Genomic DNA, 25,402 nt, shown 5'->3' with positions numbered 1-25,402 from the left:
AGAGACGACACCACCAGCTCCAGCCCTGGCAGCCAGGCTGGGCATCCAGGTGGACAGGGCAGGCTTACTCCTGGCATGGTGGGGAATGCCAGGCATGGAGAGACTGTCCTATCTCTGGCTGGGAGCCTTGCACGGACGGGGATGTGGTGTAGCCAAGGTTCTTGGGTCACACTCCCACCCACCTTGAAGGACCCTCCTGTAGCCCCTCCGAAGCTTTCATTGTCTCCCTCAACCCAAGAATTGTGTTGATTTCTCCGAGTTCACAAAGGACCCAGAGTGTGCAGACACCATGCTGTCCCATCCGGCAGTGTGGACAGGCAGTCTATCAGAGGGTTCTGTCCCTCTCCCAGGCTCCAGTGACCAACCTCAACTAGTCCACTTTATTTTCTGTGTGGCCAAGGACCAAGGCACTGTCTGAAGCCATGCCCTGGGCTTAGCTTACTGACCTGACCGTGGCAGCTCCTCTGTTCAGAGAAGACCACTGCCTCCTGGTCCCAGGCCAGCAAAGGGCCCCTGAAGACACATATGGGGCCTCTGAGGCTGGAGGGGCTGGGCCCCGTGTGCCTCAGGAATCTGCACCCAGTGGGAGGGTCTTTAGGACCCCTGGTCCCAGGTTTGCTTCTGAGGAAGCCTGTGCCCCTCCCCCACGTGTGGCTCCTGGTTAGCTGGGCCCATTCCAGGGTCTGTCTCTGGTGGTTGTGTCAGGAGAGAGGGACGCAGGCAGACTCCCTGCAGCGGCCTCAGCCCTCAGGCTACCTTGTGTCCAGCTCAGGGCGGCAGAGATGGGCCCCCCGCCGGTGGGTGAGCTCTAAGACAGGGAGAGCACGCAGCGGGTGCTGCCGTCTCTGCTGTGGGGCTCCAACCTGACCGGGGGCACCTGCTGGGGGAGCCAGGCTCCAGCGGGTGGGGAGCAAGGGGCCCGGGAGGTCACTGCTCCTGTCCTGGCTTTGGTTTGAGTGCAACTGAGTGTAAGTAGGCATCAGTGGTTGTGTTCACGTGTGTAAGTGTGCGAGTGAGCATGGAAGTGTTACAGTTGTGTATGTGTAGGTGTGGGTATGGGAGTCTGTAAACAGGCGTGGGTGAAGGAATACGGGGGCAAACCTGAGTGTGAGTGGGTATGTCGTAGAAACTAGCAATCGAGAAACCAAGCGACACTCGGAGAGTTGGCGCTGCTGCTGCTGCTTCTAAGTCGCTTCAGTCGTGTCCGACTCTGTGCGACCCCACGGACGGCAGCCCACCAGGCTCCCCCGTCCATGGGATTCTCCAGGCAAGAACACTGGAGTGGGTTGCCATTGCCTCCTCCGGAGAGTTGGAGAACTTGGGTTTATTTCGCCGCGGGCCCAGAGGAGTTAGCACACAAGCTCCGAGCCCCGACTGTTGGGTGTACAGTTCCTTTATTGGGTCCCAATTCCGGGTCTTCGTTCTGTAGTCTGTTGGACGGAGAAGGCAATGGCACCCCACTCCAGTACTCTTGCTTGGAAAATCCCACGGACGGAGGAGCCTGGTGGGCTGCCATCTATGGGGTCGTACAGAGTCGGACACGACTGAAGCGACTTAGCAGCAGCAGCAGCAGCAGTCTGTTGGATACTTTGGGCGCCCAGGATGGGGAGGGGGTGGGGGACTGCTTGCCGTTTACACAGACAAGCATAGTTAAGGTTACAGGGGCTAGACAATTGCAAAAGCAGGGGCAAGGGTGAGTGAGATGTTTTAGTTCCTTGAATTGTACGTTTCCATTTTCCCCAAAACTAGCTGATCTAGGTGATCTAGACTATGCAAGAGGCAAGCTGGGTTACAGAAGCAGAGTGTGTGTGTGTGTAAGTGTATGAAAGCAGGGGTATGTGTGTGCCAGTTGAAGCTCCGAGGGACTTAGAGTGAGAGACTTGGCAGCCCGGCCTTGGAGGAGGCTGGGGGTTTGGGTCCCTGTAGATACGGGGCTGTCTCCCGGACTCTCCACTCTGCAAGCACAAGTCAAAGCATCTGCTAAGGTCAGGACTCACTTCGGGTCTGGGAGCGGGTGAGGTTGACCATCAGATTCGGTCCAGCTGGGCCACCAGGTCCTCCTGCCCCGACCAAAGCGCTTTCGACCCCCGGCCAGAGGTGTCCCCGCCGCCCTCCCGGAGGAGGTGGCTCTGGCGGGGCGGGCCGCGCGCATTCCTGAGCCCTGAGTCACGCGGCCGCCCCCTTCAGCCGGGCCCGCCCCCGGCGCGCACGCCCCTCGTTCCATGGCATTCCCCGGCAGACGGGCGTGCCGGACGGGCGGGCGGGGACTCGGCGCGGGCGCCCTCGGGCCGGCGGCTGCAGCCCCTCCCCGCAGCCCTCAGGACCCCCGGGACTCCCGGCGCTGGCGGCAGTGGTGAGTGAGCGCGCTGGGCGGGGCTGCACGCGGGGCGCGGGCCGGGTGGGTCCCGAGACGGCGTCCGCCGCGCCAGGGCCGGTCCCCAGCCCTCCGCCGCCGGAACCGCTCAGAGCGGCGGGAGTCTGGCCGCGTCCCGGCTTCGAGGAGTCTCCGCCCGAGACGGCCGGACTTTCCTTCCCGGAGTTTCCCGAGTCGCGCGAGGAGGAGGCGGCCCAGCCCCGGATTCCTAACTCGGCGGACCGCAAAAATAGCCCGTGGCCGGATTAGCGCGTCCGGGCGGCGGCCTGACCCGGCCGGACAGCTCGGCTCCAGCCCCCGCCCGACAGCTGAGGGTCCGGGCAGCGGGAGGGCTCGGGGTCCGGGTGTCCCCAGGCGCCTCTGAGCTGTACCCTCCCCCCGCCCTTTACGCTTTCTTGCCCGGCCTCCGCCAGTGGGTGGTGTCTCAAGTCGAAACTCCAGCTCGGAGGGTGGGACTTCTGGGTGGGACTTCTCCGGATCGTCGCTGTCCCAGCCGTCCTCCCTGGGGATGGGACTAACTTCCGCAATAGCAGTAGCTGTGGAGATGGGGTTTGGGGAGGGACTGGCCCACCTTCAGCTTCACAATTCTGCCTCTCAACGCGGGAAGCTGCCGGGCGTCTTCCTACCTTGTGCTCGATGGCCAAGAGGACCAGGCCAGGGCCTGAGCCTGTGGCCACTACCCCGTGCTGGGAAGCAGGCTGTCTCCTGGCTGGGGAGATGGCTGGATCCCAGGTGCTCAGGACCCTGGGTTGGGGGGCCTGGCTGCCCGCCCTGCTGGGGGCCCACTTGTCCCTGACCAGAGTTTCTCCTCCTGGTGCGCAGTTTGGGGGTGTGTATCTGTGTATCCAGGTGAGCGAGGTCTGGATCTGGAGGCCCTAGCTCTGTGTTGGGAAAGGTCCCCCAACCCCCACTGGGGACTTCCTGGCAGATGAGATTCAAGGATGAAACTGGCTTTTCAGGTTTGGCCCAGGTAGATTCTGGGTTCTCCCCACCCCGGTGGGGCCAGCCCCAGCCCCCTTAGCCCCCACCCAGAGGTTGGGACAACCTGGACAACCCAGCAGGTGGCCGGGGCCCAAGGGTTCCCTGAGGCTGAGCCCCTGCCACCGAGTTATTTTGGGCAAGCTGGGTCCTTTTCCTTGAGAAAAGCAGGGGCTACCAGTAGGGCTTGTAGCGGGGTGACCCTGGATGAAAGGTGCCGGGGCCCCAGGCTCCCTCCTAGAGTGCTGACCGAGGGCCCAGGCCTGGAGCACTGCAGTGAGAGCACTCCCCGTCCAGCATTCGCAGGCTGGCCGGCAAACCGTCGCCCTTGGCAGTGCATAGTCCAGGGGACCCCGTGGTTCAGAAGGATCACCCAGGTTGTGCCTGCCTTCCAGGGCCCCCCTCAGGGTCTCTGGACTTAAGCTGTTGCTCAGGGCATCTCCTGTAGCTCCTCTCCCCAGATATGAGGGGCTCCCTCTGCCTGCCCACCCCTCCCCAGCTCCGGTTCCCCCACCTCGGTGTCTGTGACAGGATCTACTTTCAGCCCAAGGATCAGATTCCTTAGCGGCTGCCTGTTTTCTGGGTAGGGTGTGTGAGAGTGGCTCCCTTCTCTCTGAGTTGAGGTGCTCTGGGTGGAGGTGAGGTGGCATGGGGGTCTCAGAGGGGCTGTTGGCTCCCCCAGCCTGAGGATCCCAGATGATCTGCCCCTCCCCAGGGGGCCATGGCCCCCTCCCCAGCTCCTGGGCAGACATGGCCCAACTGCTTGGAGGCTGGGTGACCGCAGGTGGTGACCGGCCTCTCTGAGCTTCAGTTTCTTGATCTGTAAGGTGGACGCAGAGGACCCCTGCAGGGGTTGTGACAGGTCAGCGGGGCTAGCCAGTGTTGGGTTTGAGGCAGGTGTGCCAGGCTTCTGCCGGCTGAAGCCTTTCCTGCTCCAGGAGTAGAGTTTAGGGGCGAGGCGTCCCCTCCTGTGGCCTCAAGGGTGCGCTCCCCCAGCTGCATTGTCCTGGGCAGGGCTGCTGAGCCCGAGGCTGTGTGGGCACTGGGAGCACATTGTGGGGCTGGCCAGGAGCACTTCTGGGGCCTCTGGTGACAGGCTGCTCGTCTGCCCTCTGTCCAGGCCTGTTGATGGGATTTGGGTCTTTCCACTCCACAGCTTGAGGCGGGCTTGCAACCTGACTCCCGAGGTCCAGTTAGATCCCAGATTGTCACACCCAGAACCTGTTATAGTGAAGTCCCTGCCCTAGCCTGGAGCTGGCCATGTGGCACAGACAGGTCCCCTGAGCTTTCTGAGCCTGGTGCTTCCCAATCCTAGGGTGCATCTGCTCCGTTAGGCCCAGCTGGGTCATAGGCTTTAATTGGTGGCCAGTGACCCCCTGGGCCATCTGTGTCTGCCGAGCCTTTGGGCAGCGCCTGGTCATAGGGCCATGCCCCCTTTCCTGCATCACCCTCGCAGGGCAGTCCTTTCAGGGCTTTCTAAAGCAGGGAGTCTCCTGTGGTTCTGGCTGGTGCCCTGCGGGTTCATTTGGGGTGACAGCTGGTGTGGGTGCCTGGGGCTTAGGGATCCGTTTTCCTCCTAGGGATGGCACAGGGCACCGAGCAAGCCAGGGGCCAGGTCTCAGGTCTGCCCTGCTACCTTTTGAACCTCATATCTTCCACAGAAAAGTGGAGGGTCACTGGCTGGGGGTGAGGAGCGTGAGGGCCTGCCCAGGGTCATTCCCAACAAGATGCTAGAAACAGACGAGCTCAAGATGCTCAGGGGAGCCAGCTCATTTCTGCTTTACCAGAGCAGCACGTGGTGGAGGGCCGGAGTCAAAACCCCCAAGGAAGACCTGGGGCTGGGCGTCAGACTCTGGGTCAAACGGGAGACTGAGGGTCAAAGATCAGGGCTCACAGAGGGAGGTCAGAGGAGTTGGCCCCTCCTGGGGCCACATGCAGGTGAGCTGGGGTCACGTCGGGGAGGGTGTCCTGGGGTCACATAGGGGTGGGTATCCTGGGGTGGGGCCATTTGCTGCAGCTGACCTTGGTGGCTGGTGGTCCCCGGGGCAGGGTTGGCCCCAAGCTTGTGGTTCTGGTCCCAAGGCCGGGCCACCCACTTGGCCTCCAGATGCCCCTGGTCAGCGTTGTCCTCCAGGTGTGCGGGGCAGGCCTCAGTGAGGAAGCAAAGGCTCCAGGTTTAACCCAGCTGTGGCCTGTCCAGGCCTGGGTGGGCCGGAACCTCTCCCCCATCTCCTCCTGCTTCTTGGCTACACCTTCCCAAACCAAGCCTCTCTGAAGGGTGTCACCCGGGTCATCCCATGCTCCATGCTCTGATACGCTCTGCTCTTGGGCCCTCCTCAGGGAGCTCCCCACAGCTGGCAGGCGTCACCAGCCTGCTCCTTTCTTTTTTAGTTGAAGTACAGATGACTTAAGGGCTTCCCTGGTGGCTCAGAGGGTAAAGCGTCTGCCTGCAATGTGGGAGACCCGGGTTTGATCCCTGGGTCGGGGAGATCCCCTGGAGAAGGAAATGGCAACCCACTCCAGTACTCTTGCCTGGAAAATCCCATGGATGGAGGAACTTGGTGGGCTACAGTCCATGGGGTCGCAGAGAGTTGGACATGACTTCACTTTCTCTTTCATAGATGACTTACAATATTATATTCTTTTTAGGTCCAGCATGTTTTTTTAAAAAATACTTTTATGTGTTTATTTTTGACTGTGTTGCCGCGTGGGCTCTTCACTAGTCTCGGCCAGCGGGGGCACTCTCCTGTTGACGGGGGCACTCTCCTGTTGACGCGCACGGGTTCTCACCGCAGTGCCTGCTCTTTTTGCGGAGCATGGGCTCTTCAGAAGCTGCGGCACGTGGACTTATTGCTCCAGGGAATGTGTGGTCTTCCTGGATCAGGGCTCGAACCCTCGTCTCCTGCACTGGCAGGCAGAGCCATTTCTGAATCAGCTGCTGCTTCTTGAGCACCTGCGTGTCCCAGGCTCTGCTGTGGTCTCCGGTTTTCAGAGGGGAAGGTTCAGGCTTGCTCAGGGTTACAGGTGGCAGAAGGGAGCTGGGTCAGGACCCTGTCTCAGGCCAGGCTCCCGCTCTGTCTCCTACTTACTGGGCCCCTGCCCAGGACCCCTGGGGGTCACTGCCGGATCAGCCGCGGCTGGTCCTTGGGGGGCCTGCCCCCTCCCGCTAGCCCTCTGCCTTGCTGGTTCCTGCTTCCAGCGGCCCTTGTGGTGGCCCCCAGCCCCCCCAGTGTCGCCTCGTGCTCCTGAGCTGCTGTTGCTGCGCCGTCCCTCCCCGCGCTTCCCTGGGCCTGTCTGGGAGTCCCTGGTAGGTCTGGGCCCGAGGGGGCGGCCGTGAGTGTTGCTGGAGTGAGTCAGATGCTGTGACCGTAGCAGGCAGGCCCTTCCTGGCCTGAGGTCTCTCCCTGTGCTGGGGGCAGTGGAGGGGGTTGCTGTAGGGAGACCCCCCAGGGGCCGTCTAGGAACAAGAGCCCCCTGTGTGCCCGGGGAGACCCAGACACTGAGCCACTGTCTCCTCTGGGCGGGCGCTGTTCCCCTTCTAGCCCAGACTCTTTGTCCGGCCTGGGCCTGTCCCTCCCCCACGCCCTTGGGGCCCACTGTGGAGCCACTCCCAACCCTGCCTGTGAACCCCACCCGCTTGAAGTCCAGAGTTTGGCATGGTTGAGGGGATCGGGGGGACTGGTCACACAGGGCGGGTCAGGCCAGGAACCCGCAGCTCTGGGGGCAAGGAGCTGTGTGGCATCCGGAGCACCATCCAGCCTTGGCCCCAGACGCGGTGGGTGCTTGGGGGGGGTGGGCACCCGGAGGTCTGTGTGTCTAGGAGGGAGCTGGAGCCTTCCTCGTGAGAGGCTCCTGTGTCTGGTGGCCCTGGCTGGTGGGGGCAGGGGGTGCCCGGCTCCTCTGTGTGCCTCCCGCCCCCTCCCACCACCTCCCCAGTCATATGGTAGCTCCTCCCAGGCCCCGGTGAAGGGGCATCTTCAGGAATTTCCAGTCACCCTACTTCATGGGGCCTGGCCCCTGTTAGCCCATACTCTGAAATGGTCGCTGAGCCGTGGCTCTGGAGTGGGCCTGCCCTGGGCACTGTGGGCCTGGTGTGGCAGGACTGGACAGCACACGTGTGGATGTGGTCCTGACCAAGCCAGGGGGATCCAGGCCCTGGCAGGGTGACCCCGTGGGCAGAATGTGTGACCTGGGGGAGCCAGCTGTGAGGAGGGGCCTTGGAGGGTCACAGGTGTGGGTGGTGGTGTGCGCCCACCAGCGGGCAGGGGTTTCTGACTCTCCTGAGTGGAGGACCATCTTGTGGCATCTAGACGTTCTGGGTGTGTGTGCGGAAGCTTCTGCAGGGGTCAGTCCCCAGCACCCCACCTGCGGGTTCCTATCTGGACCTCGCAGTAGCTTTATCAGGAGCGTATGAGGCTGTGTGAGCCATGGGGTTGGGTGGCAGGGCCAGGCTGACAGTACCAGGGCCTCCACCTGAAATGGGTCTGAACCAGGAGACCAACTCTCAGCGTCCAACTCACACCACCACCCAGCCCAGACTTGCACGGCTGTGGCCAAGCAGGCCTCCCATCCTGGGAGGTGGCGTCCTCGTCATCCGCCAGCCCCCCTCCACAGGTCAGGGAGACTGTGAGCTGCCCTGTGGGCAGGACACTGGTCTCGAGCACCAGCGATGGAATCTCAGACAGTGCTGGACACGCTGGGAAGACAGAAGGAGCTCAGCAGCTGCAGGGCTGGGACGACACTCTGGGTCACCTCCTGAGCCGTGACTGGGCCGGGGCTGCTAGCTGGATACCCGGGCAGTCAGACCCCTCAAATGGTGCTACGCCCCTGAGGCCTTGTGGGTAGGGGCCAGAAAGGACGGGACCCCTTAGCATTTCAGGTGGAGGCCCTGGTACTGTTCAGTTCTCAGTCAAGATGCCCTCATGTCAGACCTGCCTTCAGGTCCATAGCGAGCTGGTGGAGGCTCTGAGCAGGGTCCCTTCTCTGGTCTGTGCAGAGCCAGTAGCAGCTGCGTCTCTAGTTATGGTGCCACGAATACGTGACCTTGGGCAAGGCCAGCCTCCCTTCCTAGGCCTCAGTTTTGCTATGCGTAAAGTCTTCTCTCTGTATCTCTCCAGGCAGTTGAGAGGGAGGCTCGGAAGTAGAGGCTGTGTCTCGCGACCTCGGTGGGTGAGCCGCAGACCCCGCAGGTCAGAATCTGTCAGGGTCTGGGTTGCTTTGAGAGGCTGAGAAAGTGAGAGTCTCCACAATGCCCCTGCTCCCCTTGGCCTCGTTGTGCAAGGACCCTCTCTGCTTGTTGTTGCTGAGTTGCTAAGTCATGACTCTTGGTGACCCCATGGACTGCAGCACGCCAGGCCTCCCCGTCCTTCACTGTCTCCCGGAGTTTGCTCAAATTCATGTCTATTGAGTCAGTGATGTCATCCAATCATCTCATCCTCTGTCACCCCCTTCTCCTCCCACCTTCAATCTTTCCCAGCATCAGGGTCTTTTCCAGTGAGTCGGCTCTTCCCGTCAGGTGGCCAAAGTAATGGAGCTTCAGCTTCAGCGTCTGTCCTTCCAATGAATATTCAAGACTGATTTCCTTTGGGATGGAATGGTTGGATCTCCCTGTAGTTCAGTGGGCTCTCAAGAGTCTTCTCCAGCACCACAGTTCAAAAGCATCAATTTTTTAGTGCTCAAGCTTCTTTATGGTCCGACTCTCACATCCATACATGACTACTGGAAAAACCATAGCTTTGACTAGACGGACCTTTGTCAGCAAAGTGATGTCTCTGCTTTTTAATATGCTGTCTAGGTTGGTCATAGCTTTCCTTCCAATGAGCAAGCATCTTTTAATTTCACAGCTGCAGTCACTGTCCACAGTGATTTTGGAGCCCAAGAAAATAAAATCTGTCACTGTTTCCACTTTTACCCCTTCTGTTTGCCATGAAGTGATGGGACTGGATGCCATGATCTTACTTTTTTGAATGTTGAGTTTTAAGTCAGCTTTTTCACTCTTGTCTTTCACCTTCATCAAGAGGCTCTTTAGTTCCTCTTCACATTCTGCCATAAGGGTGGTGTCATCTGCATATCTGAGGTTGTTCATATTTCTCCTGGCTATCTTGATTCCAGCTTGTGATTCATCCAGCCCAGCATTTCGCATGATATACTCTGCATATAAGTTAAATAAGCAGGGTGACGATATGCAACCTTGTCGTTCTTCTTTCCCAATTTTGAATCAGACTGTTGTTCCATGCCCAGTTCTAACTGTTGCCACTTGACCTGCATTTCTCAGGAAGCAGGTAAGGTGGTCTGGTATTCCCATCTCTTAAGAATTTTCCAGTTTGTTGTGAGCCACACAAAGGCTTTAGCATAGTCAGTGAAACAGAAGTAGATGTTCTTCTGGAGTTCCCTTGCTTTCTCTATGATCCAATGGGTGTTGGCAATTTGATTTCTGGTTCCTCTGCCTTTTTAAAATCCATCTTGTACATCTGGAAGTTCCTGTACTATTGAAGCCTAGCTTGAAGGATTTTGCCTATTACCTTGCTATCCTGCAAAATGAGCCAATTGTATGGTAATTTGAACATTCTTCGGCATTGCCCTTCTTTGGGATTGGAATGAAAGCTGACCTTTTCCGGTCCTGTGGCCACTGCTCACTTTTCCAAATTTGCTGGCATATTGAGTGGTACACTTTCACAGCATCATCTTTGAGGATTTTAAATAGCTCAGCTGGAATTCCATCACCTCCACTAGCTTTGTTGGTAGTGATGCTCCCTTAAGCCCACTTGACTTTATATTCCAAGATGTCTGGCTGTAGGTGAGTGACCACACCATTATGATTATCTGGGTCAGTAAGACCTTTTTTTGTATAGTTCTTTTGTGTATTCTTGCCACCTCTTCTTAATCTCGTCTGCTGTTATGTCCTTATCATTTCTCTCCTTTATTGTGCCCATCTTTGCATGAAATGTTCTCTTGATATCTCCAATTTTCTTGAAGTGATCTTTAGTCTTTCCCATTCTATTGTTATCGTCTATCTTTTTGCATTGCTTTCTTATCTCTCCTTGCTGTTCTTTGGAACTCTGCAGTCAGGTGGGTATATCTTTCCTTGTCTTGCTTGTCTTTCACTTCTCTTCTTTTCTCAGTATTTTTTGTCCGTTGTTCCATGTCGAGTTCTAACTGTAGCTTCTTGACCTGCATACAGATTTCTCAGGAGGCAGGTAAGGTGGTCTGGTATTTCCATCGCTTGAAGAATTTTCCACAGTTTGTGGGTAGAATACTACCCACTCCGGTATTCTTGGACATTCCTTGTCGCCCAGCTGGTAAAGAATCTGCCTGCAATGTGGAAGACCTAGGTTTGATCCCTGGGTTGGAAAGATCTCCTGGCGAAGGGAAAGGCTACCCACTCCAGTATTCTGGCCTAGAGAATTCCATGGACTGTATAGTTCATGTGGTCACAAAGAGTTGGACATGACTGAAGGACTTTCGCTTTGAACGTTCTTTGGCATTGCGTTTCTTTGGGATTGGAATGAAAACTGACCTTTTCCAGTCCTTGGCCACTGCTGAGTTTTCCAAATTTGTTGGCATATTGAGCGCAGCACTTTAACTGCATCATTTTTTAGGGTTTGAAATAGCTCAGCTGGAGTCCCATCACCTCTGCTAGTTTTGCTGTTCGTAGGCGCTTCGGGGGGCGCTGAGCAAAGTGCAAGTGTTAGTTGTTCAGTCGTGTCTGATCCTTTGCAACTCCATGGACTGTAGCCTGCCAGGTTCCTCTATGCATAGAAAAATTCTCCAGGCAAGAAGACTGAAGTGGGTAGCCATTTCCTTCTCCAGGGGATCTTCCCACCTGGGGTTCCAACTCTGGCCTCTTGCCTTGTGGCAGATTCTGTATGGTCTGAGCCCCCAGGGAGCGTCTTTGCTGAAGTTTCTTGGTGTGTGGCGCCCCCTGGTGGTGACAGCAGCGCTTCCACTAGGTGGTTTTCAGGAGGTCCCTTGGCTTCCCCTCTGGGGCTAGTGGTAACGAACCCCCCTGCCAATGAAGGAGATTTAAGAGGCATGGGTTCAGTCCCCAGGTTGGGAAGATTCCCAGGAGGAGGGCACAGCAACCCACTCCAGTATGCCTGGAGAATCCCATGGAAAGAGGAACCTGGCTCCTTACAGCCTATAGGGTCGCAAAGAGACACTACAGTGACTTGACATGCACGCAAGCACCTGGCTGTAGGAACCCCCGGCCTCTGGGAAACCGGGTGGTCCCGCCTCAGAGAGAGGGAGGGCCCCTGCAGCCTGTCGTGGACATAGTGGGCCCTCCGTCTCTGGAGCAGCTGTCGTGGTGGCTAGGAGACTGAAGCCCACCCTTGGATTCGCCCCGTGTACAGACCGGGCTGGCTTCTCAGCCCTCGCGCTTCCTCGCGCTTCTGCCCCGGCCATCCCCTGTGTGGGGAGCAGCCTGCCTGTGGCCGTGCTCTCTGGATCACGCCGAGAGTCTTTACTCTGACGAAAGGCTTCCTCACAGGCAGGCAGCTGGCACATGCTGTTTTATCCCCGTCACACTTTGCAACCTTTAGCGCACTGTATGTCCATGTGGGCTTGCTGTCTGTCTGGACTCCGAGCTCCAGCAGTGCAGGAACTTTGTTTTGGATTCCTCTTTTCTCACTCTCCACCAGTGAGTCCTGAGCACCTGTGAGTGGCTCATGGTGGGTCCTGAACTGTTTGTCACATGAATGTCTGTCGTCTGGGGACCCAGCGCTTGCCCGGTGGTGTCTTGAGACATCGAGCCAAGCAGTGAGCCCGTGGGTGCCGAGCTGTGCTGGGGCCGTCTCTTCTGGTTATCACTGACCCTCCCACCTCCCGGGCCTGGGCCTGGGGACCCGCAGAGACCTGTCCGTGTTGTGTTTTGGCTGTGCTACATGGCTTTGGGATCCCTGATCCCTGACCTGAGATTGAACCCAGGCCCACAGCAGTAGTAAAGCACTGTGTCCTAACCCCAGGCCTGCCTAGTCTGCCTAAACCATGGGCGAGGCCCGCAGGGACAGCAGCAGCAGCCTGCAGCACAAGAAGCCGCCGTGGCTGAAGCTGGACATCCCGGCCGTGGTGCCCCCGGCAGCAGAGGAGCCCAGCTTCCTGCAGGTAGGCCCTGGGCAGCGGGGGCTGCGGGTCCAGCCCGTCCAGTGCCCTCACCGGGACCCCGTTGCCCAGCCCTTGAGACGCCAGGCATTCCTGCGGAGCGTGAGCATGCCGGCCGAGCCCGCCCGCGTCCCTTCGCCCCACCAGGAGCCCCGGCGGCCGGCACTACAGCGCCAGATGTCCATCACACAGACCATCCGCAGGTACTGGGCTGTCCTGGCTGCTTGGGGCGGGTGGGGCCCTGGGGCAGAGGCAGGGCCCCTTCGGGCTGCGGGGCTGGGAGCAGGGCAGGGACCTTCTCGATCCTGCATCCCTGCTCCCCTGCTCTGGGGCTGGCTGCCATTGCCTGCTCCTTTCTCTGCCCCCAGCACCTCCTCTCTCCTCTCTGTCTCCCCACCCAACGCTCTGGCCCCGGACAGCCACCGGGTGCGGTCCGGGCACATCCACACTCTGCCTCCGTTGGGCCCCCCGCTGCCCGCAGGGCCCTCCCGCAGCGCCCGTCTCTCTCGGTCCCTGCTCAGGTACCGTGGGCAGGGCAGGCGTGTGCTGGCGTCTACAAGCGTGAGCATGGCTTGTGTGCCCCTGGAGCTGCCAGCGTTGCTGGTGTCCCCAGGGCTCCTGACAGCAGGTGCAGCAGCATTTCTGCTTGCATGTCCGAGGGCCGTGGGCAGCTTGCCCGGGGCTATGGCACCCGCTTCATGGGTTCTGCCATGTGCCAGGCCCAGTTGCTGCTCATGGCCACGCTCCGGCTGGCTGAAATCTGACCTCTGTCTAGCCTCGGTGTCTCTCCAGAAATCCCTGCCTCAAGGATGGTGAGAGGGCTTGTGTGAAACACCCGTTTCACCCAGGCCTGCCGTCTCTGGTGGCAGTTTGGAGTTGGCTGACTGTGCGGGGGTGGCCAGGGCCAGAACCGTCTTCTCCCCTTGATCAGCCACAGCCCACCTGGGCCCCTGGAGGGTCTGGAGGCCTGCGGCAGGCATGCCGAGGGGGAGCTCCTCTGAGGCCCAGGCCCGGGGAGGGGACTGCTGGGCACCCTTGCTGAGTTCCTCCCCCGGCAGGGGCACGGCCGACTGGTTTGGAGTGAGCAAGGACAGTGACAGCACCCAGAAGTGGCAGCGCAAGAGCATCCGCCACTGCAGCCAGCGCTACGGGAAGCTGAAGCCCCAGGTCATCCGTGAGCTAGACCTGCCTAGCCAGGACAACGTGTCGCTGACCAGCACTGAGACGCCGCCTCCTCTGTACGTGGGGCCGTGCCAGCTGGGCATGCAGAAGGTATGCCCTCCCACGGGCCCCTCACTCAGCTCCTCTGGGCGGGGCTGGGGACACAGCCAGCCCGAGCAAAGGCGGTCCCTGGGAGCTCCTGGATTTGGATGGTGGTTGGATGCTCCTGTAAAGGCACCTAAGATGCTCTCTGGGATGAGGGGCTCCTGAGGGAAGACAGGGACCTGAGACTGAGCCTTGGCCAGCGTCTGGACCGGGAGCATCGCAGGATGGACAGTGCTATAACACAAACGCAGGCGGAGAAGGGGCCCTGGGCGCACTGCTGGGTCGGGGGTTGAACAGCAGCTGTGTTCTCCACAGTGGGATCTGGGGTGGGGAAGGAGCCCCGTTGGCCAGACCTAGCCCCAACTCCGGCATCTCCTCCCTTCCTCCAGATCGTAGACCCCCTGGCCCGGGGCCGGGCCTTCCGCTTGGCGGATGATGCCGCCGACGGCCCGAGCGCCCCGCACACGCCCGTCACGCCGGGTGCCGCCTCCCTCTGCTCCTTCTCCAGCTCCCGCTCCGGTTTCAACCGGCTCCCGCGGCGGCGCAAGCGCGAGTCGGTGGCCAAGATGAGCTTCCGGGCAGCTGCTGCGCTGGTGAAGGTGGGTGCAGGGGCCCAGGTGGGGTTTGGGGGCGAGTGGGTTGCACGGAGCCGCGCGCTTACTCCCTCGCTGGCAGGGTCGCTCGGTTAGGGATGGCACGTTACGCCGCGCCCAGCGCCGAAGCTTCACTCCTGCCAGCTTCCTGGAAGAGGACACGGCTGACTTCCCTGACGAGCTGGACACGTCCTTCTTTGCCCGGGTAAGAGCCTGGCGCCATCACCCTGACCCTTCTGCCTAAGCCTCCCACGCTGACCGCGCGTGTTTGCTCAGGAAGGTGTCCTCCACGAGGAGCTGTCCACTTACCCGGACGAGGTGTTCGAGTCCCCATCGGAAGCAGCGCTTAAAGACTGGGAGAGAGCCCCAGAGCAGGTGGACCTCACGGGCGGTGCCTTGGACCGCAGCGAGCTGGAGCGCAGCCACCTGATGCTGTGAGTGCCTCCCGGCGAGCTCCGTGGGGGAAACGCCCCCCGGCTGTCAGGAGCAGCTGCTCCAAGGCATGACACCCAAGGGGATCCCCGGAGGGGGGGAGGTCATCTCATGGACTGGGAACCCAGCTTGGCAACTAGGTTTGGGGGCCCCAGGACTGGGCACCATTCAAATTGGGCTGCTCATCCCTGGAGGAGGATGGCAGTCCCAGAGCCCACAGCCTGGAGAGGATCCAGTGGGCGAGGAGGTGGCGTCGTTAATACTCACAGATGTAGGTCTGACCCCACCTGCCTGCCATCCCGAGAGTGGCTCGGGCCGCTCTGCTTCTGCTCGGCGGGGCTGACTTAAGCCTGTTACACATGGGAGCAGGACAGATTCGGAGGGTCGTCCTGGCCCCGCCGGGGATGGACAGCAGCGTGTGGGCACTCTGGGGCTGGCAGTGACAGTGCCTCCCTCCCCAGGCCCCTGGAACGTGGCTGGCGCAAGCAGAAGGAGGGTGGCGCAGCGGCCCCGCAGCCCAAAGTGCGGCTGCGGCAGGAAGTGGTGAGCACGGCGGGGCAGCGGCGGGGCCAGCGCATCGCAATGCCGGTGCGCAAGTTGTTTGCCAGGGAGAAGCGGCCGTACGGGCTGGGCATGGTGGGCCGGCTAACCAACCGCACTTACCGCAAGCGAATAGACAGCTATGTCAAACGCCAAATTGAGGACATGGACGACCACAGGTAGGCCACGAGGGGAGGGGTTTAGGGCAGGCATGGCTCCAGGTGGGCGCGGGCTTTCCAGGTTGGGGATGGCGCCTCTGCTGACGCTTTGCTCCACAGGCCCTTCTTCACCTACTGGCTGACCTTCGTGCACTCGCTCGTCACCATTCTAGCCGTGTGCATCTATGGCGTGGCGCCCGTGGGCTTCTCACAGCACGAGACCGTAGACTCGGTGAGCCCCGGCGCCCTCCGGGTGCCCTCCTGTCCCCGCTCTACGAAGTCTGGGCTCCCTCCCGCCCACTCTGACGGGAGGGGGCGCGACTGAGCTCTGTCTTATCTTCTCTCCACCTCCCAGGTGCTGCGCAACCGTGGGGTCTACGAGAATGTCAAGTACGTGCAACAGGAGAACTTTTGGATCGGGCCCAGCTCGGTGAGGGCATGGCGGGGCGGGGGCGGGGCCCGGTGAGCAGGGTGGGGCGGGGGCGGGGCCCGGTGAGGGCAGGGCGGGGCGGGGCGGGGCCCTGGGCTCACCGAGGCCCAGCCGCAGCTGCATCGTCCTCCCCGCAGGAGGCCCTCATTCACCTGGGTGCCAAGTTCTCGCCGTGCATGCGCCAGGACCCGCAGGTGCATAGTTTCATCCATGCTGCACGCGAGCGCGAGAAGCATTCGGCCTGCTGCGTGCGTAACGACCGGTCAGGCTGCGTGCAGACCTCGGAGGAGGAGTGCTCGGTGAGTGCCCGCCCGCAGCTCAGCTCGCACCCTTGTCTGCACCTCGTTTCCTTGGGACTCAGGCAGAGCTGGTTGAGTCGTCCTAAACCCCTGGTTCTCAGCACACGATGCCGTCCGTCTGTGCAAGGCCCCTCACCTCAGTCTTTCCTTCTTATCCCATCCCTCCATCTCCGGCTGTTCACCCTACAGACTGTGTGTCCTTAACTTTATTATTTTTTTAAATGGCCGAGCGGCAGGGCTTGAGGGACCTTAGTTTCTGGACTAGGGATCCAACCCAGGCCCTGGCAGTGAAAGCACCAAGTCCTAACCACTGCACCACCAGGGAATTCTGCATGTTTTTAATTTGGGTGTGGCCTTCCCACTTCCATCTTGTTTTGGGGCACCTGTCATAAGTTTATGTAAGTGGTATTGCCTTACTTTTCTCACTAAATTTTAAACAATTTCATCCAAGTTTTTATCATCTTATGTGGAGCTCCCAGTTTGTACCAGTTGCCTAATTTTGGGCACGGGTGGTTTCTGTTTTCAAGCTAATAGGAACTATGCTCTTGAACTCATAACAATCTCCCAACATGCGAGCAGTTTCCGGAGTGCAAATTCATGGACGGGCTGCAGGGCACGCGGGTGTGTAGAGCCAGAGGGAGGAGCTCAGGGTCTCTGATCCCGGCCTCCTAGAGACGGTGGGATGGTGGGCTCTGACCAGGGCTGAGCCCATGTCCTCCCACAGTCCACGCTGGCAGTGTGGGTGAAGTGGCCCCTGCATCCCAGTGCCCCAGACCTTGCTGGCCAAAAGAGGCGGTATGGCTCTGTCTGCCACCAGGATCCCAGGTCAGTCCTGCTGCACCCCCCACCTCCGTTTGTCCGTCTCCCCTGGGAGTGGGGGTGGAGGGAGGTATAATTTGTCTCCTTATTGTCCAGGAGGGCGGGAGGGTGCTAAGCCAAGGGCACAGAGTAAGGTCTGACCACACCCTGGGCTCGTGCAGGGTGTGTGATGAGCCTTCTTCTGAGGACCCCCATGAGTGGCCAGATGACATCACCAAGTGGCCGGTGAGCTGGTGTGGAGGGGTTGTTCGGGAGCCACCTTACTGTCTTGGGGAGGAATCCACATCTCACCCATCAGTGATGCCAGAGGTCTCCCCTGAGGGACCACCCCATTTTCAGATGCTCTGCCCTGGCCTTCAGCCAGCTGGTTCATCCACTACAGCCTCCCTTTCTAAGTAGAACCAGGTGGAGCCTTAAGAAGTCAAGTGATATCATGCCAATTTGACAGATGCCCTGAGGGTTTGTGACCTGCTTGAGGCCAACAGGGGCCTGTCTCCTACCCTAGGAGTGTGTCCATCTCTGCTCCAACCAAGCGTGGTGTGGGGCCCAAGATTAGGGGTGACCTTGACCCAACTCATCCCCATTTGTGACCCAGATCTGCACCAAAAGCAGTGCTGGGAACCACACCAACCACCCACACATGGACTGCGTCATCACGGGCCGGCCCTGCTGCATCGGCACCAAGGGCAGGTAGGGGTGCCCCAGTCCTGGACACACAGCATCACCCTGGGCCTGCTCCCACATCCAGTCCAAAACGACCCAGGATCCTGGGGGGCGTGGGGTGAGGAAGGGGCCGGACCTATCCAGGCCAACAAGGTGGGTGAGTGAGGCCGAAACCTGAGCCTGGGAGTCCTCCCAGCTCTGGCCTGACTTTCCAGGTGTGAGATCACCTCCCGGGAGTACTGTGACTTCATGAAGGGTTACTTCCACGAGGAGGCCACACTCTGCTCCCAGGTAGGCCTCTGGGGGAGGGTCCCTCCGCGTGCTGCGGCTGTGGCGGGTGCTCACAGTCACTCTGCACAGGTGCACTGCATGGACGACGTGTGTGGGCTCCTGCCCTTCCTCAACCCCGAAGTGCCTGACCAGTTCTACCGCCTGTGGCTGTCCCTCTTCTTGCACGCTGGGCAAGTGACACCACGTGGGCTGCGGGGGCTGGGGGGAGGAGGTGGTCCCAGGGACCCCAGGACTAGCTGGTCAGTGCTCCTTGCTGAGTGCCCCCTCCCCACAGGGTCCTGCACTGCCTGGTGTCCGTCTGCTTCCAGATGACAGTCCTGCGAGACCTGGAGAAGCTGGCAGGCTGGCACCGCATAGCCATCATCTACCTGCTCAGTGGCGTCACTGGTAACCTGGCTAGTGCCATTTTCCTGCCATACCGGGCAGAGGTAAGGCACCCCCCCATATGCTGCCCAGTATGAACTGGGTCCAGCAGACCCGAGTCCCTCCCATGCTCTGTCCCGCCTGGGGCTCCTGTCCTCATCTACCCTGGGCCAACGGAGGAGAGCGGGCGGCCTACCCCGGCCCACTGGCTCAGGGTCACCTGTACCCTCAGGTGGGCCCGGCTGGCTCGCAGTTCGGCATCCTGGCCTGCCTCTTCGTGGAGCTCTTCCAGAGCTGGCAGATTCTGGCGCGGCCCTGGCGGGCCTTCTTCAAGCTGCTGGCCGTGGTGCTCTTCCTCTTCACCTTCGGCCTGCTGCCCTGGATCGACAACTTCGCCCACATCTCGGGCTTCGTCAGCGGCCTCTTCCTCTCCTTTGCCTTCCTGCCCTACATTAGCTTCGGCAAGTTCGACCTGTACCGCAAGCGCTGCCAGATCATCGTCTTTCAGCTGGTCTTCCTGGGCCTGCTGGCCGGCCTGGTGGTCCTCTTCTACTTCTACCCTGTCCGCTGCGAGTGGTGTGAGTTCCTCACCTGCATCCCCTTCACTGACAAGTTCTGTGAGAAGTACGAGCTGGATGCTCAGCTCCACTGAGCTGGCGGGCGCTGGGGCCGTGTGCCCGTGGCCGGAGCCAGGCCTGCGGCTCGGGACTCTGCCCAGGAGCCCTGCTTCCCACACACTTTGCCGTGTTCACTGCTGTTGAACCCCTCGTGCTTCCGGGCATTTATCACACTAGTTCCCGAGATTACCTTCTAACTAGCCTTCTGACGACCACCTCACGTGGCCAATAAACAGACCGGGAGCGTTTTAGCTGCCACTAACTCAACCAGAGCTGCTGCCTCCTTTCTGGTTTCTGGCTGGGTGCTGTGGAAGGACATCCTCCAGGCCCCAGGCCTCCCACCCACAAGTTCCCAGAACAGGGCATTCATGTCAGGTCCACCTCCCTGGAGGTCCTCGGCCAGGTGCGCACACTCTGTCCCCCTTCTGCAGAGTGACGGGTAGGTGACAAACAAGGACCCAGGAATATCACACTTCCCCACACACACCTGGAAGCGCCCCACGGCATCCAGGCCACGTCCCTTCCTAGGAGCCAGGCACCCATGGGCTGAAGCTGGAGGCCCTGACCAGGCTGGGCTCAGACACCCTTGTTTCCCACAAGTAGAGACAGAGCCGGCACTCTGCTTTTACTTCCTCCTCGCTGCAGAGATGACAGGACAGGTGTGTGTGGCTTGGGGAGCAGGGTGGTGGCCAAGGGCTCAGGTACATCATCCCGACAGTGTGACCACTGGCAGGGTCCCCGCCTGTGCCCCATGACTTTCCAAGCCTCAAAGGAAACAGGGTTTATTCTGTACACAGGGCCAGGCCCACAGCCCTGGGATCAGGGTTCATTTAAGAGTCCAGGCAAGTCCAGCTGGGGTCAGGCTCTCTCCCACCCATTTGGGGAAAGGGCATGGTGGCCCAAGGCTTCCTTCTGCCAGGGAAGAGCTCAGCCGCCCGCACACAGAGCTGTCCAAGTCTGGAGATTCATTTCTGTCTCAGCTTTTTGATGAAGGACACCTCATCCCGATTCCGGATACCATAACTGAAAGAGAAGGAAAGGCAGAGTCCAGCCTACAGAAGGGCCCAGCTGTGACTCCTCCTCCAAGGCTTGTGTGGGATGAGAGAGGCCAGGCAGGAAGAGCGCAGTGCTGGGGAGGTGAGGAGGGGGCAGGGCCATGCTCCCCCGCCGCGCACACTCGTAACCCTCTCTCCTGGCTCTGCAGCGTGACTGCCACAGCTCCTCTGCCTCCTGTCCTCCGGGCAGGGAGGTCTCCAGGGAGTTCCTTGCAGGACAGCCTCAGTCCAGTCAGGGACTCTCCTGGTCTCACACACTCCCCAGGAGTGGATTTAAGACCCCTCCTTTCTTAAGAGCCTCTGGAGGAAACCCTGGCCCTATGGCAGGGCCTGGGGAACAAAAGGGCCACAGATCAGATAGCTCCCTGTAGCTCAATACGGAGCCTGAACTTACTCTCGGAGTTTCTTCCGGTCTTCTGTGAGCTTCTCTCCCGCGGAGGTCAAGTGGTATGTCCTCCACACGTAGGACCTACAGATGGGAATTCAGTAAACCACAAGCAGGGTGATTCAGGAGGCTGAGAGTACCCAGGCGAGGGGCTGGTAGCAGCTCCTCTAACCAGGGAAGCCGCATCCAGACACACTGGGCATGCCCTAAGGTGTCCCCACGTGCAGCTACTTAGCTGCCCGCGTGGTAATGCAGAGGAGGAGCAGCTAGGACAGGGCCTGCAGGCACAGGAGCACCTGCCCTTTTTAAAGGCTCGGGACAGGGAGCTCGATGCTCTAGGCCGCATCCTGAACAGAGCCCAGGAGATGAAAAGGCTCACTCCTGTCCAGCACGTCCTCCCTGTCTCCCAAGAAGGGCTGAGGGAGCAGCCAAGGCTCCACTCACCAGCTGATGTGCTGAATGCCTCCCTCGCGCTCCTGCCTGAGCTGCACGTATCTCTGGATGGCCTTCTTCAGGTCCAGGACAGTGGCGTTCTGGACTACAACCACGGCTGCACAAGCAAGAGAAGATCCCCAGCGTCAGGTGTCAAGAGGAGAGCCCAGAAGCTCTGATGAGCTCTGTTACTTCCCAAGGCTCAAGTCTGGGCAGGTGTGGGTGTGCCCAACAGGCCTGGGCACAGCCCGGAGTTTCCACCCACCAGCCCTGCTAACATCCTCTCCTGTGAAGGTTCAGACTGCTCGGCCTGAGGGGGAAGGCAGTACTTACGCATAACTTCTCCATCCATCTTGCACACTCGCACTGTCATTGCTTGCCCGTATTCTAATGCTATTTGGGAATTAACCTCTTCTAAAGTAACCTGGAAAAGACCAAGGATGGAGGTGGGAGCTCTCTTCACCACCCCTAACAACAAAGGCAGACAAGCGGACAGCGTCTATAAGGTTAGGCAGAACCTTCCTGAAGTCTGAGGAGAACGGAAAACTGGGAAACATTGATCTTTTGTTTGAAAATTACATTATTTTTGTTTACCCCAGGCTTCTGCACACCAACTTTTGGTTGTTTTTTAAAACACTGCTGACACGTCAAATGTCCTAACTAGTCGGTTTTTCGGCGCCCCTTTAAATTTCGCTCCCGAGGCCAGAGCCTCGTTCGCCTCCAGACCCGACAGGAGCCTTCTGCCTAGACGCTCCGCTACGCTCGGAAACGCCTTCCCGAGGCCGCAGCCCCCAGCGGTCCCAGGGTCCGTCCGCGCCCCGACCCCCGCCCGGGGGAACGACGCGGCCCTCGCGCACCTGGATCGGAAGGTCGCAGAGCAGCGGGTCCTGCACAACCATGGCCAGGCCCTCCTGGAACACGTCCACCGCCTCGGAGTGCGGCAGCGCCTCCTCCTCATCCTCCTCGTCGTCCTGCGGCTCTAGCCGCGCCGCGACCCGCGGCTCCTCCAGGGCGCCGGGTTTCCCGCCGGCTTCGCCCGCACAGCCGCTCCGCGCGACAGAGGCTATCGCGCACGCGCCGGGACCGCTACTATATCCCCACCTTCGGGGCGCCGGGGGCGGGGCCACTCGAGGACCAATGAGAGATGAGCTACTGGGAGCCGGCCCGCCACTGCTGTACTTGGGGGCGGGGAGGCGGCGTGATTATTGGTGGGCTGGCAGGGGGCGGGGCGGGGACCAAGGGGCCCTCAGAACGCCGGCGCAGTGCTGCCGCGGGCGCTGCCGGGAGCGCCGGGCCTGTGGCGGCCATGCTGCTCTTTTGCCCGGGCTGCGGGAACGGGCTGATCGTCGAGGAGGGCCAGCGCTGCCACCGCTTCGCATGCAACACCTGCCCCTACGTGCACAACGTCACGCGCAAGGTGGGCGCGCGCGGCACGGAGGCCGATGCTTTCGCGAGGCGGCCGCGCGACCCGGGCCTTCCCCGCCTCCTTCCCCGCCTGGATCGGCGTCCTGCGGGCCCTGCCGGCCGCCCCGAGGCCCTCCGCCAGCCACGCACTGCTCCCGGGCCCTGTGTAGGGCTTTTGCGCCCGGGTCGCTCTTCCCCTCGGTACCCGTGTCACTCGTCGCTCGTGCTTTTACCCGAAGGATTATTTAAAGTTGCAGCCTCTTTGTCCACCTCGCCTTTCTTCTCCTAATCTTATTTTTTTAATAGGACTCGTTTGCCTTCCATTGCGGTTTATAATTTACTTGTGCCCCATGTTTGTTAACACTAGGGTATAGGCTGTAGGAGGGCAAGCATTTTTCAGTTTTTGTTCGCTCTTATAGTTTAGTCTGAACATCTGGAATATATTGGATATTCATTACGGAATGGTGCATACTGTGTTATAACTCGTTACTTTCCATCGATATTGCGTCTTTCCTTTTTAGAACACCTTTAATAATTTTTAGAAGTAGAGCACGCTGGTGTTACCTCATTCTTAATGTTTATATACTGCTCCACCATGTAGCTGTGTTGTGGGAGTTTAGAGTCTGAAATTGTGAAGGGTGACATTTCAAGGACGGCTAGTAAAACTTGGAAAATAGTTAGAAAAACCTCTGTCTGGGAAGAGTGGCTGGGCCACCCGCCAAGTGCTCCACTTTGGCCTTAGTCGTCTTTGGATCTCTTATTTCAGTGACCAAGTATTGTAGAGGTGGGAGAACAAAAGGGTCACGCCAGAGCCATTTCCCCCTTCCTGCTCTGTTGCTTCATCCAATCCTCACAGAATCTTGTTTATTGGATCATCCCAATTGTGGATCCTCCGGATTCTCATGGAGATTCCTGCTCTGTGGCAGCAGGAACTGTGCTTTCGTTTAGTATTCCTCCCTTCGTGTTGAAGGCAGGAAGCAGAGTCTGGGGTGATACTTGAAGGCATGGTTTGGTGACCCGGCTTTGTACTGTTCACTTACTGGGAGAGTCTGAAGACCTGCTGTTTGTTGTTTGTTAGGTAACAAATCGGAAGTATCCAAAGCTGAAAGAAGTGGATGATGTGCTTGGTGGAGCAGCTGCCTGGGAGAATGTTGACTCTACTGCAGGTGAGAGGGAAAACCTTTTCTGTTTCAGAGTTGTGGGTAAGGATGAGGCCGCCAGCTGTGGGTAAGGATGAGGCCGCGAGCTGTGGGTAAGGATGAGGCCGCTGGCTGTGCCACTGCATAGCAGAGTGATGTATCAAGTGGGCTTCTGAGACTAGAAACTGTTTTCTTCTCTGACGTATTTGTTACGCAAACAGTATTGGCACAAGCTTTGGAGTAATTCAGACCTGAGTTAGAGTCTCAGGGTGACCTCATATTGATGCTGATTGGAGTAATTAAAAAATTAGTCTAAGGATTTTGTTCTAATATCGTTTTTTTTAAAGTCAAAGATAAGAATATTAAACTGCCCTAAATATTCCGTAAAGTAAGGATTGAGTCTTGATTCATTTCTGATAGCGACAGATGTGACCAAGGAAGGAAAGAGAGCCCTAGCACGACCAGTCCAGAGAGGAGGAGGAGCTTAGTGTGATTAGTACTGTCTTTTTACCTCAGAGGGGACCATCCAGATCTGCTCTGGTAAAACTCTGGCACGGGCAGAATTTGTCACTGGGAGGTGAATTACACACCAAAATGGTGTCTGAGTGTTTGAAGGCGTTTTCATCAAGAGCAAGGTTCTTGAATTGAAATCTTGGTGAAAGTAAAATTAAAAAAGAAAAAAGTACAATCAAGACCACAAGTCTCCTTCCCTCAGTTGTGAGAGCACAGTGGGAATGACAGCCCCTTGCAGGAAAACCTTGCAGGGCACCCCAGGCGAGGGATACCAGTCGAGCTGGGGAGTGCCTGCTGCTGTGTTTCACGAAACGTCCACTTGTAACAAGCATGTTGATCGTGAGCATCGTTTCTTTTTTTTAGTAAACGTGGGTCACTGTTTGTTCTTCTCGTTGCCAGAGCCATGTCCCAAGTGTGAACATCCTCGAGCCTATTTTATGCAGCTTCAGACCCGCTCTGCAGATGAGCCCATGACCACCTTCTACAAGTGCTGCAACGCCCAGTGTGGACACCGCTGGCGGGACTAAGGCCAGGATGGCCCAGCTGCGTCAGCGTCTGCGTGCTTTACTGCCCAGGGTGTATTCCCAGCTGCGATTGTGAACTGTGTGTCCTGAGGGTCTTGGCTGGTGTGCTGGAAAGCTGACCCTTTAAGGGTGGCTGCCCAGGGGGTCAGGAAGTATAGCCTGCCTCCCAGTCGGCAGATTAACTCCTTGATGTCCAGGATGTCCAAATTCTGCCCATGCTGTGTGTGGACAGGAGTATCCATAGCTGAGTGCATCCTGTTGAAGGTCCTGTTCTTCCTCTTTTATGTATATTGGGCAATTGGTGTTCTCCTGCCATCAGCCAACACTCTTCAATATTTACATTGTTTGTACAACTAATAAAGTAAAACTTATTAGTTTAGTACATTAGATGCCCCTCAGTATTTAACTGTTAATTGCAAACTTATTTAATCAAAATTTATCCTGAATATTTAATTAAAGTTAACAGTCTTGTTATCACCTTCTCAGTGTTTTAAATGCCTTAAGAAGTAGACATCAAACCTTAAATCCCCAAACCGACTGCTCTATTTAGGGCCAAACTGTTACAGAATTGATAATAACATGGATTTCTATTTATTATTTGTATTTTTGTTTCCTAGAATTGCAGTACATTTATTAGATTGTATGTTTTTTAATACTTTCTGTATCCATCTTTCTACTCTAAAGAGAAAAAGGACACTAGGCTCATGGGGGCAGGATTTTGGTTATTGATAGATTTGTTTCTTGCTCAGGGCCTCAAATTTAATTGCTTCCAAATCTCTCTCTTTATTTTGTTGAATTATAGTTTACTTCCCTTGTGGCTCAGCTGGTAAAGAATCTGCCTACAATGTGGGAGACCTGGGTTCAATCCCTGGGTTGGGAAGGTCCCCTGGAGAAGGAAACAGCTACCCACTCCAGTATTCTGGCCTGGAGAATTCCATGGACTGTATAGTCCATGGGATCGCAGTGAGTCAGAAACGACTGAGTGACTTTCACTTTGTAGTTGACTTATGATGTGGTAGTACTGTCTG

The 25,402-nt window shown here is 58.4% G+C and overlaps 3 protein-coding genes across 6 annotated transcripts; 2 read left to right on the top strand and 1 right to left on the bottom strand.

Annotated features, from left to right (window-relative positions):
- The first annotated feature begins 1,699 nt into the window (after positions 1–1,699).
- On the top strand, positions 1,700–19,192 carry RHBDF1 (rhomboid 5 homolog 1). Of its 4 annotated transcripts, XM_055562524.1 has the most exons (20): positions 1,700–2,353; positions 8,470–8,541; positions 12,316–12,454; positions 12,524–12,654; positions 12,820–12,972; positions 13,510–13,723; positions 14,107–14,316; positions 14,393–14,515; positions 14,587–14,744; positions 15,204–15,461; positions 15,561–15,672; positions 15,796–15,870; positions 16,008–16,169; positions 16,894–16,994; positions 17,150–17,213; positions 17,584–17,678; positions 17,867–17,942; positions 18,012–18,112; positions 18,217–18,370; positions 18,538–19,192. In XM_055562524.1, exons 3-20 carry the CDS (start codon positions 12,338–12,340, stop codon positions 18,955–18,957), a joined length of 2,724 nt encoding a protein of 907 aa, XP_055418499.1. In that variant the 5' UTR covers positions 1,700–2,353; positions 8,470–8,541; positions 12,316–12,337; the 3' UTR covers positions 18,958–19,192. The 4 variants fall into 4 exon arrangements, with proteins under 4 accessions (XP_055418499.1, XP_055418498.1, XP_055418500.1 ...); XM_055562523.1 differs by lacking the exon at positions 8,470–8,541 and having other exon boundaries at positions 1,701–2,353; XM_055562525.1 differs by lacking the exon at positions 8,470–8,541 and having other exon boundaries at positions 1,702–2,353; positions 12,871–12,972.
- Positions 19,193–19,687: 495 nt separating this feature from the next.
- Positions 19,688–21,893, bottom strand: SNRNP25 (small nuclear ribonucleoprotein U11/U12 subunit 25). Its single transcript, XM_055562535.1, has 5 exons — positions 21,652–21,893; positions 21,128–21,218; positions 20,807–20,912; positions 20,372–20,446; positions 19,688–19,945 (listed from the first exon to the last, which is right to left on the bottom strand). Exons 1-5 carry the CDS (start codon positions 21,691–21,693, stop codon positions 19,888–19,890), a joined length of 372 nt encoding a protein of 123 aa, XP_055418510.1. The 5' UTR covers positions 21,694–21,893; the 3' UTR covers positions 19,688–19,887.
- Positions 21,894–22,026: 133 nt separating this feature from the next.
- Positions 22,027–24,851, top strand: POLR3K (RNA polymerase III subunit K). The gene is made up of 3 exons (XM_055562534.1): positions 22,027–22,211; positions 23,277–23,364; positions 24,250–24,851. The coding sequence occupies exons 1-3, from the start codon at positions 22,101–22,103 to the stop codon at positions 24,375–24,377; spliced, it is 327 nt and encodes a 108-aa protein (XP_055418509.1). The 5' UTR covers positions 22,027–22,100; the 3' UTR covers positions 24,378–24,851.
- The last annotated feature ends 551 nt before the right edge of the window (positions 24,852–25,402 follow it).

This window comes from Bubalus kerabau, chromosome 23 (assembly GCF_029407905.1).
Source record: "Bubalus kerabau isolate K-KA32 ecotype Philippines breed swamp buffalo chromosome 23, PCC_UOA_SB_1v2, whole genome shotgun sequence".
Classification (NCBI taxonomy): domain Eukaryota; kingdom Metazoa; phylum Chordata; class Mammalia; order Artiodactyla; family Bovidae; genus Bubalus; species Bubalus kerabau.
Note: the sequence above shows the minus strand (reverse complement) of the source record. Positions and strands in the feature narration are given on the sequence as shown.

What these genes read in the sequence shown, in the direction of transcription:
- RHBDF1 (XM_055562524.1), top strand. Translation starts at nt 12,338, where the DNA reads ATGGGCGAGGCCCGCAGGGACAGCAGCAGCAGCCTGCAGCACAAGAAG. An exon ending in ATCACACAGACCATCCGCAG is followed by an intron (nt 12,655 to 12,819) that starts GTACTGGGCTGT and finishes CTCTGCCCCCAG; the next exon opens with CACCTCCTCTCTCCTCTCTG. An exon ending in CAGCTGCTGCGCTGGTGAAG is followed by an intron (nt 14,317 to 14,392) that starts GTGGGTGCAGGG and finishes CCTCGCTGGCAG; the next exon opens with GGTCGCTCGGTTAGGGATGG.
- SNRNP25 (XM_055562535.1), bottom strand. Translation starts at nt 21,693, where the DNA reads ATGGTTGTGCAGGACCCGCTGCTCTGCGACCTTCCGATCCAG. An exon ending in TCTGCGACCTTCCGATCCAG is followed by an intron (nt 21,219 to 21,651) that starts GTGCGCGAGGGC and finishes GGTCTTTTCCAG; the next exon opens with GTTACTTTAGAAGAGGTTAA. An exon ending in GACCGGAAGAAACTCCGAGA is followed by an intron (nt 19,946 to 20,371) that starts GTAAGTTCAGGC and finishes CTTCTCTTTCAG; the next exon opens with TTATGGTATCCGGAATCGGG.
- POLR3K (XM_055562534.1), top strand. Translation starts at nt 22,101, where the DNA reads ATGCTGCTCTTTTGCCCGGGCTGCGGGAACGGGCTGATCGTCGAGGAG. An exon ending in TGCACAACGTCACGCGCAAG is followed by an intron (nt 22,212 to 23,276) that starts GTGGGCGCGCGC and finishes GTTGTTTGTTAG; the next exon opens with GTAACAAATCGGAAGTATCC. An exon ending in GAATGTTGACTCTACTGCAG is followed by an intron (nt 23,365 to 24,249) that starts GTGAGAGGGAAA and finishes TCTCGTTGCCAG; the next exon opens with AGCCATGTCCCAAGTGTGAA.